This window comes from Vitis vinifera, chromosome 4, assembly GCF_030704535.1.
Source record: "Vitis vinifera cultivar Pinot Noir 40024 chromosome 4, ASM3070453v1".
In the NCBI taxonomy this organism is placed as follows: Eukaryota; Viridiplantae; Streptophyta; class Magnoliopsida; order Vitales; family Vitaceae; genus Vitis; species Vitis vinifera.
In genome coordinates, this window is record NC_081808.1 from 22,235,833 (window position 1) to 22,244,838 (window position 9,006).

General features: G+C 34.2%; 2 protein-coding genes across 2 annotated transcripts; one reads left to right on the top strand and one right to left on the bottom strand.

The window, feature by feature from the left end:
* Nucleotides 1-698: 698 nt before the first annotated feature.
* On the top strand, nucleotides 699-1,994 carry LOC100265995 (uncharacterized). Its single transcript, XM_010648537.3, has 3 exons — nucleotides 699-1,119; nucleotides 1,230-1,494; nucleotides 1,583-1,994. Exons 1-3 carry the CDS (start codon nucleotides 996-998, stop codon nucleotides 1,800-1,802), a joined length of 609 nt encoding a protein of 202 aa, XP_010646839.1. The 5' UTR covers nucleotides 699-995; the 3' UTR covers nucleotides 1,803-1,994.
* A 3,907-nt stretch (nucleotides 1,995-5,901) lies between these two features.
* LOC100243684 (UPF0548 protein At2g17695) lies at nucleotides 5,902-8,966 on the bottom strand. The gene is made up of 5 exons (XM_002278562.4): nucleotides 8,831-8,966; nucleotides 8,655-8,720; nucleotides 8,373-8,549; nucleotides 8,090-8,288; nucleotides 5,902-6,185 (listed from the first exon to the last, which is right to left on the bottom strand). Exons 2-5 carry the CDS (start codon nucleotides 8,711-8,713, stop codon nucleotides 6,006-6,008), a joined length of 615 nt encoding a protein of 204 aa, XP_002278598.1. The 5' UTR covers nucleotides 8,714-8,720; nucleotides 8,831-8,966; the 3' UTR covers nucleotides 5,902-6,005.
* Between the last annotated feature and the right edge of the window lie 40 nt (nucleotides 8,967-9,006).

The following is a 9,006-nucleotide window of genomic DNA, read 5'->3' on the forward strand; positions in this document are numbered from 1 at the left end:
CAATTCATTTTCTTAATAAATAAATCATTTTTCAAATAAAAAAGTGAGTTTGTTATCGAGTGGAAGCGCATTGAACAAAAATGCAGGGTCCACACTTACATTATTATTCATATTTTATTACAGTGATGTCATCTATTACTATAAAAGTATAACACATTAGGAAATAACCTAACATATTTAAGAATTATCTTCTTTTTCTTTTTTCTTTTTTCTTTTTTCTCTCTCTTTTTTTTAAATAATTATTTTTTATAAAAGAATAATTTTATGAAAATAAAGTGATATTTATATATATATATATAAAAAATATTTTTAGTGGTTTTGATAATAAATCATAAATAATGTAGTTAAAAAAAAGTTATAAAGTATTAAATTAAATATAACCATGAAAATCATATGTCATTCCGAAACTTTAATGGCATTCCCAAGTTCCCAACATGATTAATTAGCATATCTATACCTCATTCCTAGGATTCAAGACAATTCATAGATGAAAAATAACTATGTGCCTTTTTATTTTTATAATAATAAATCCAAACATTACTCCTTAACGTTCACATTTTAAGTTGTAGCAAAATTTAATTTTAAAAGTCTAATCTCCCTCGTACATTCTCGCAACGCACACACAAGTTTTGGAAATCATCCTAATTACCCCAACTCCTTCCTCTCATTAAATTGGAGGGTCCAGATGGTCTCTCCACCCTAGATGAATTCTCGAGGGGTCCCACTTCATACACGCGTCATTTGTCAAGAGCCTCCCGAGTCATTCGCCCTGGTCCAAAAAGGAACATGCTTTAGAATATTCCCCGAACCATGCTGCGATTTCTCCGATTTCTAAAATTTCTTCTCCCCGAAGGGATAAATCCGATCGTCATCATTCCATATTAACCCCAAACCAGTTCCTCTTCTCTTCTTTATATTGCTGTTCCTATCCACGCCGCTTTGTTTATTTTATCCCCTTTCTTCTTCGGTGCGATCTTTTTTGAAATTCAGAAATCATGTGTGCTCAAGCTTCGCCATCCGAACAGGAGCAACTCGTTGAGAAACTCGAAATTTTCAAGATCCGGGGGAGAGATAAACGTGGCCGGAAGATCCTTCGCATTATCGGAAAGTACTTCCCTGGTGAGATCTCTCTCCCTTTCTCTGTACACGTCTATGTGTTGTCTGTTTAAAAGGATTCTTGGTTTTTTTTTTTTTTTCCTTATTTGTTGTGTTGTGATTTTGGTGATCAGCGCGAACTCTGAGCGTTGATGTCGTGAAGAAATATTTGGAGGACAAGATTTTCCCTAAATTAGGGAAAAAACAGTTCTCTGTGCTGTACGTGCACACCGATGTGGAGAGGAGCGAGAATTTCCCCGGAATCTCAGCTCTCCGATCCATCTACGAGGCGATTCCAGTGAACGTGAAGGAGAATCTGGAGGCTGTTTACTTTGTTCACCCAGGCCTGCAGTCTAGGCTCTTCTTGGCAACCTTTGGCCGCCTTCTCCTCGGCGGAGGGTAAAGATTCTCTCCCTACCGTCATCCCGTATTTTTCCATTTGCTTATACAAATGAAATCGAAATCTGACCACCTATAGTGTTTGCAGGCTGTATGGGAAGCTGAGGTACGTCAACAGACTGGACCTCCTGTGGGAACACGTGAGGAGGAACGAGATTGAGATCCCTGATTTCGTGTACGATCATGATGAAGAGCTGGAGTACCGTCCGATGATGGACTATGGGTTGGAGAGCGATCATCCAAGGGTGTATGGTGCACCAGCGGTGGATTCTCCTGTGTCAATGTACTCTATGAGATGCATCTCGTAGAAATAATGGCGGGTGGTGGGGTCTTCAAGCTTGGGCTTTCTCAATTCTCACTAGAGTACGCCGGGGTTGCAATGCTCCTAATCTCCAAATTGTAATCAATGTAAAGTGAGCCCCACAACCTCAGTAATCAGTGGATTGTGTATAGGCAGTTTTTTTTCTTTTGCCAGTAAAGAGGAACAAATTTTGGTTTCATGGCCTACATTTTCTTTCATTGATCATGTACCAATTACCATCTTGTTTTTTTCAATAATGTAGATGTGGATATGATATAATAATAAAAGGGACAGGTGTAGACGTGGCAAGATGGATACTATTTGCAAAGAAAAAATGATTCTAATCTAGAAAAAAAGTTAAGATTAGGAATGGGATTGACGTGGACAGCAGATGGACAATGGTACACACAACTTGAGAGGCCTGTTTTGTAAGTTGAAACTTGAAAAGAGATCCATGGAAACAAACCTTGTTGAAATGGGATCAACTTACATTGACTTAACCCTTGATGTGCCCAGGGGCCAGGTTGGACATCATAAGATGAGATGAAAGGAGGTCTTCATGGAAGACCTAGAGAGAAATTAAAGCGGAAGGAAATTAAATAGAGTTCAAATAGTAAATTTTTTTCAATCAAATAAACGGTTTCAGGAAATTTGAAGGAAAATGTAAGGGAAATAAAATATAAAGGAAAAATAGAAGAAAAAATAAATAAAGAAAAATAAAAAAAATAGATTAAAAATTGATAAATTATTTTTTTTTGTTACTTCAAACTTATTTTATTTATTTTAACTCATTAATATAAAGATTAAATAATTTAAAAATATATAAGCTTTTAATTAGTTTTAATTATATTTGATTTTCTTTGATATTTTTCATATGACAACCAAACATGAAAAAATCATTTTTCTTTGCATTTTTTTTCTTTCCTTAGGCTATGTTTGGTTCCCGGAAAGTATAAAGGAAAGAAAAAAAATGATAAGGAAAATGATTTTCTCATGTTTGGTTGTCTTATAAAAAATATCAAAGAAAATCAAATATAATTAAAACTAATTAAAAACTTATGTATTTTTAAATTATTTAATCTTTATATTGATGAGTTAAAATAAATAAAATGAGTTTGAAGTAACAAAAAAAATAATTTATCAACTTTTAATCTATTTTTTTATTTTCCTTCTACTTTTCCTTTGTATTTTCTTGCCCTCGCATTTTCCCTCAAATTTTTCGGGAACCAAACATAACCATAGAGTTTAAGGCTATGTTTGGTTCCCGGAAAGTACAAAGGAAAGAAAAAAAATGCTAAAGAAAATGATTTTCTCATGTTTGGTTGTCCTATGAAATATATCAAAGAAAATCAAATATAATTAAAACTAATTAAAAACTTATGTATTTTTAAATTATTTAATCTTTATATTGATGAGTTAAAATAAATAAAATGAGTTTGAAGTAACAAAAAAAATAATTTATCAACTTTTAATCTATTTTTTTTTATTTTCCTTCACTTTTTCTTTCCTTCTAGTTTTCCTTTGTATTTTCTTTCTCTCGCATTTTCCCTCAAATTTTTCGGGAACCAAACATAGTAAAGGAAAAAGAGAGAGAGAGAGAACAAAAAAAGAACTGACAAGGAAAAATATAAACTAGCATAAAAAAAGGACTTACAAATTACATAAAAAAAAAAAACCTAAATATATAATATTTATAATTCAATTCAAACTAGTTTCGGAACAAAACAAGGATAATAAATTTTAAAATAGTTTCTAAAAATTATTCTTTTATAGAACAGAAACCGATTTGAAAACTTGAAATGTTTTTTAAATATTTTTTTAAAAATAAATCTTTTCCTTAATTCTTTAATTTTAATTGATCTTCAGTTATTTTTTAAAATATTTCTCCGAAAATAAGTAAATGCAATTAAAAAATATTACCAGAAAACATAACTGTTTTGTTTTTTGTTTTTTATTGTTAAACATGTTTTTTTTTTGTTTCTCTTAGAAATAGTTTCTTTTTTTTTTTTCTCAAAAACATTAAAAAAAAAATAGAACAATTAACAAACAGGACATAAGGCTTCCAAGATTGGGTAATTTTTTTTTTTTGCAAATCCTTTAGAATCATTAATCTTATAGAGGTAAGTTGGATTCCAATTGTTAATTTGTTTTAACATTCTGATTAATCCTTGCAAAAAATATATATGTATAGCTTCAAACGTATTAAGTGGATTTTTCTAATTAGCATGTTATGATTCATATAAGAACCTAGAAAAATAAAATAAATATGAAAGAAAACAAGAAAAACCTAGTGTGCAGAAGATGAGGTTTAGGAGAGAATAGTTGATGGTGCAGAACTCAATAGGTTTGCCTTTTTATTATATCAATTATCTTGTGTTTGGGGGATTGTTAATTCAAATTTTATAGACTTAATTACTATGTTGAAAATATTTTATTTTATCTATACCGTCTTTCTAAGCAAGCTTAGGTGGTGACAATTTGCTACTTGTATTAGCTTGTTTGGATAATTTTTACATTGGGTCTTCAAGCCTAAATATGTGAATTGATCGTGTCACCCTTGTCCTCCAAGTTCCAAGTGTTACAAATTCGTATAAGAGCATTGTGATATCTCACATCGATTGGGAGAAGAAATTTTTGACACTATATTTGTAATGAACTCCTCATAATTGTGTATACGCATTTTAAAGTCATGAGTACTTAATAGGTCTAATCCAAACAATATTTACATAGAAGAAAACATATTGCTATAAATAATATCAGAATCAATCTCTAATTCTAATTCGAAACTGCACTCTATTTAACCCACATAAGTTGTATCTATTTATCTAACCTCTCGATCTCATGGGATAAAACGAGGATGTTATGCTTACACAGGGGAGGAGGGAGGCGGGAGGAGGGAGGAGGGAGGAGGGAGGTAGGACCTAATTGTAATATCCTATATCAGTTAGGAAGAAAAGTTCATATTACTATCTATGTAGTTAGTTCCTTTTATTTGTGTACATGCATTTTAAAGCTATGATGATATCTATTGGCTTTGGAGCTAAGAAATCTATAATGGAGGGAACAAGTCATCAGTCATCACACAAAAACTTCAGCAATTTCATTTTAATTTCAAGAGCCACTCTCCATTTACTTTTGACACTCTTTCCTTGCCTCTTTTGTTAAGCTACAGAATCAAGTAGTGTACCTTGTAAAATGTCCTTTTAATGGATGCATAAAGGAGAGCCAAATTCCATTGTCATTATTTATGAATGCACAAAAGAGAGCTGATTCATTGTCATATCTCAATGTGGTAAGGCCAATTACCATGGATTTCCTCAGAAGCATGACTGTAATTCGCATCCAAAATCATCATCATCTCCTGGCTATGGGCAATAGTTGCGCCCATTGTCCAAAGAGGTCTCATTGTCACCGAGCTTACCAAATAGGTAAATAACCATCCTGAGGCACCAAGACAAGAACTTGCTTGTACACGATTCTCTGCAGCTCATTCTTATACAGGGATTCTGAATTGTTCAAGCAGCTGCCAAACAAAGTCCTTTCATGATATTCATGGTGGAACAAGCTTTATACATTAACCTAAGGGTTTGAGACCGGTTCATGTAGTTATTCTTGCACAATGAAGGTTTCCCTCATTCCTTGGGGAAATACCCAATTTACCAGGCACTCAGCTAGTTTTAAGCTAGTTTCAATAAGCTAGAAGCTTTTGGCTCTAACACATTTTGTGAGACCGTAGTTTGATCATACAATTTTGTCTAAACAATGAAATCCTCGTAGTTAAATGCTGATGTTAATTAGACTAAAGGGGCCCTTAAGCCTTTTTGCAGGGATCATTTCATCAATTTGTACAACCTTTGGCAGATGACCAATTTCAAGCAAAAATATTTCCTAAAACTAAGGTGCTTGCATTTGAAAATAGTAAAAAGAGAGCAGAGCCATTTTCTTGTACATAAAAACAATTATAATAATAACCACCTAGAAGGGGTGTTCAATCCAGGTATAAGGAGACATTCCCCGATCCCCCAACAAAACAAAACATAAAATGAAGCAAAGGATATAGTACATCTTAAGGATAGGCTAGTCATGAATGAAACTTGCACCAAAAAAAAAAAAAATCCATTTTTTATTAGATCTTTCAGACCACCCAAACAAAGTGTTCATAAAAACAGGAAAAGAAACATGTGTAATATTTATAAATACTATGGAGTTCTTAGGCTGACAAATGTTTCAGAACTGCATTGGTAGAGAGATGTGCAAACCGCTTTTGCATAGATTGTACATATGGGTACCCGAGAACTGATAGGATGTTGCCAGGCTTGGAGAAGGAAAGTACTTCATACCAGACCTGGTCATTCTCATCCAGCTCAATTGAAAAACGCTCTTCTCCAGCCTGTTTTCAACAAAATCCCATGTAATATTAGCACACTTCATGATTTAACCGTTTCAGGGAAGAAAAAACCATGCACCAAAGTTGAAAAGACTAAACAAGCAGATAAAATGAATCCATGTGAAAGGAGAGCTTTGATTTTATCCTAAAAAGAGAAAGCATAGAAAACTCACTATTAAACTTCCTGCTGAAAGTTCGTGGTTAGCATGTCAGAATTATGCAAATATAAGGAAAAACTGTATCTGTATTAATGTGTTTAAGGTTATAATTAATTGATATTATATAAAAATTTTGGCAGATTCACGATTGCTCAACTCTAGCAATGCCAGAAAAAAAAAGAAGGTTTTAGCACCCAAGTCTTTCATGCCCTACTTGAATTGACAGACGGGTGTAGCCAAATGAACCAATGCAACAGAATAAATCCATCCATCTAAGCTAAAAAGTTAAGTGCCATCAGGAGTCTCTGCATTTAGTACACCGTGAATGACTTTTATTCTCTTGCCAGAATCAAGCAATCAGCATATATGAGAAATTGCATCCAACAGGGAACAATTACGTAACCATATGTAAATGCATTGCATATGTAACTTGACTGAACAGGCCTACTCCAGAAAGCAGGATTCAAATTTGTCCTTCATAGTCAATAAGGATCAGGTTAGAAGATTCTATTCATTTTCTTTAATTTCATTGTTTTGGTTGAGGAAGCAAGGTCGTTGGTTTGGCTTCCTTTTCTAAGTTCAACTAGGGTTTCTACCCATTTTATATGGGCTAAGCAGATCAAACAATACAATCATTAAAGAGGTTATCTGGGCTCATCTTCCTCATGGATAATCTCTAATATCAAACAAATACACTCATCAGTGCCAGATTACAGAGTTTTGAATTTATAGACGTATGAGCTCAGAGCTACATCAAACAATAAATAGAGATTTCTACTAACCAAGTTCCAAAATACAACAAGTCATTCAATAATAAGCAAGCTAACTTTGATTTGTTAAGGTCCAACAGAAAAAGGAAGTAAAGAGAAGGAATGAAATTGGAAAGAAACAGCTAGGCCACATAAAGCAGCCTGCAAAAAATAATTAGCAAGTGGTTGACTATAATCTTACCATCATGCCCAAGGAAATTAAAAAGCAGAAATCTATATGAGTTGATTTTATGGATCAAACTGAGATTTAATAAGTTCTGTGATTATTCTATGGCTAGCTCTTAATCGATGCCAACCGTTTAAGAATCAGCACCAGCTTCTTAGAAGGTCAGTTGGTGCAAGGAAGGGGGCCTGCTAAATCTTAGAACAGAACTGCTTGATGGAACCAAATCAAAAAACGGGTCAGAGATATGCATCCAGGCATTTTCCACCAGTCTAACTAGAATTACCACAGGAACATAAACATAAAATGATACAGATAGCCACACATGTTCATAACATACTGACCTGTGCCATCCCTACAATGAATCAAACTATATTACAATCTCAAACATCCACAACACCAATCAATTACATGACAAAACCATTCATGTCGCATGAAAATATAACTACAACATGAGATAGTCAACATTTAAGATGATGCCAATTTAACTCCTACTTGCTTTGCCATAAAGACAAGAGAAAAAATGAAAAATGAGTATACTCATTTTGGTAAATAAACCCCTTGTTTTCGGGAATCAAACTTTGCTGTGTTTTTTTCTATTTCTGGTTTCTATTCCTCATGTATAAGGAATTGAAACCAGAAATAGAACAAAACACAGCAAAATTTGATTCCCAAAAAAAAAGAGGTTTATTCACCAAACAATAATATCAGAAGACCTTTTGTTCTGGCAAATCAAGGGGGTCTAACCACGTCTGTGATTTCTATTTTCAAAACAATGAAAACGGATAAGATTTCAATCAGCAAGGAGGCACTAACCAGGAGGTGACCATGAAGGGTGCCACTGCCGAACCCAAATGAGGCAATGGCCTTGTTAGCATTTTTCTTTTCATCCACATACACTACCTCAAGAGGCATCATCGTCCATGGAAGGAACGTCTTGGTACAAACGCAAAACTTCACCCCTTTTCGAATCGGAGTTGTGGGATCGACAAACGCCCAATCAAATGCAAAATGCCTGCAAGTCAAAATCAACCTTACAATCAGAGTCTTCCTCTGAAAAAGAGCTTCTGAGTAACTAAGAAGATGTAAGGGTAGAAACCTCCAGTTCTCAAGAGCAACCTTGCCCTTTTCATAGGTATCAAGACCCGAACCCACTAAAATGCGAGCATGGTTGATAAAAAATCCAGCTTCTGAGAGCTCCTTGTCTTCTTTGAGCTGAGACGCTGGCTTGGTAGTAAATCCTTTGTACTTGGAATCATAGTTGATGCCACCAGACCTAATGATGTATATGCGTATCAGACATAAATATAATGATAACGGGTATTCATTCATTCAACCAACTGTGGAAGAAGAATCAAAGTTACAGAGAGAGATGTTCTACTTTTCAAGGCAAGCCTTCTGTTTCTGAGGAGAAGGGCGAGACCAGAGCAGGAATACCATCTTCAAACTATCAATGATAATAATAACAAATTAAATCAAAGTTTGGGAGATTGGAAGAAGATGGGTTGCAGATAGAAAGGGAAAATCTAATTGAATGAAAATCAGCAATCAACTTACCTTTTGCACACAAACACCTCACCCTTCACACTCGAATTCAACCTTGAAGATGAATTCAGTTCAGTTCGTATCTTCCCTCTCCAGACCCAGACTTGGCTCTTTATATGCTGACTGGATCCTCACCCCCCTCCAGATTCCATTTCACGAATTTAAAAATAATAATACAAACATGCTAA

What these genes read in the sequence shown, in the direction of transcription:
- LOC100243684 (XM_002278562.4), bottom strand. Translation starts at nt 8,713, where the DNA reads ATGGTATTCCTGCTCTGGTCTCGCCCTTCTCCTCAGAAACAGAAGGCT. An exon ending in CAGAAGGCTTGCCTTGAAAA is followed by an intron (nt 8,550 to 8,654) that starts GTAGAACATCTC and finishes ATACATCATTAG; the next exon opens with GTCTGGTGGCATCAACTATG. An exon ending in GTTGCTCTTGAGAACTGGAG is followed by an intron (nt 8,289 to 8,372) that starts GTTTCTACCCTT and finishes TTTGACTTGCAG; the next exon opens with GCATTTTGCATTTGATTGGG.
- LOC100265995 (XM_010648537.3), top strand. Translation starts at nt 996, where the DNA reads ATGTGTGCTCAAGCTTCGCCATCCGAACAGGAGCAACTCGTTGAGAAA. An exon ending in TATCGGAAAGTACTTCCCTG is followed by an intron (nt 1,120 to 1,229) that starts GTGAGATCTCTC and finishes TTTGGTGATCAG; the next exon opens with CGCGAACTCTGAGCGTTGAT. An exon ending in CGCCTTCTCCTCGGCGGAGG is followed by an intron (nt 1,495 to 1,582) that starts GTAAAGATTCTC and finishes TAGTGTTTGCAG; the next exon opens with GCTGTATGGGAAGCTGAGGT.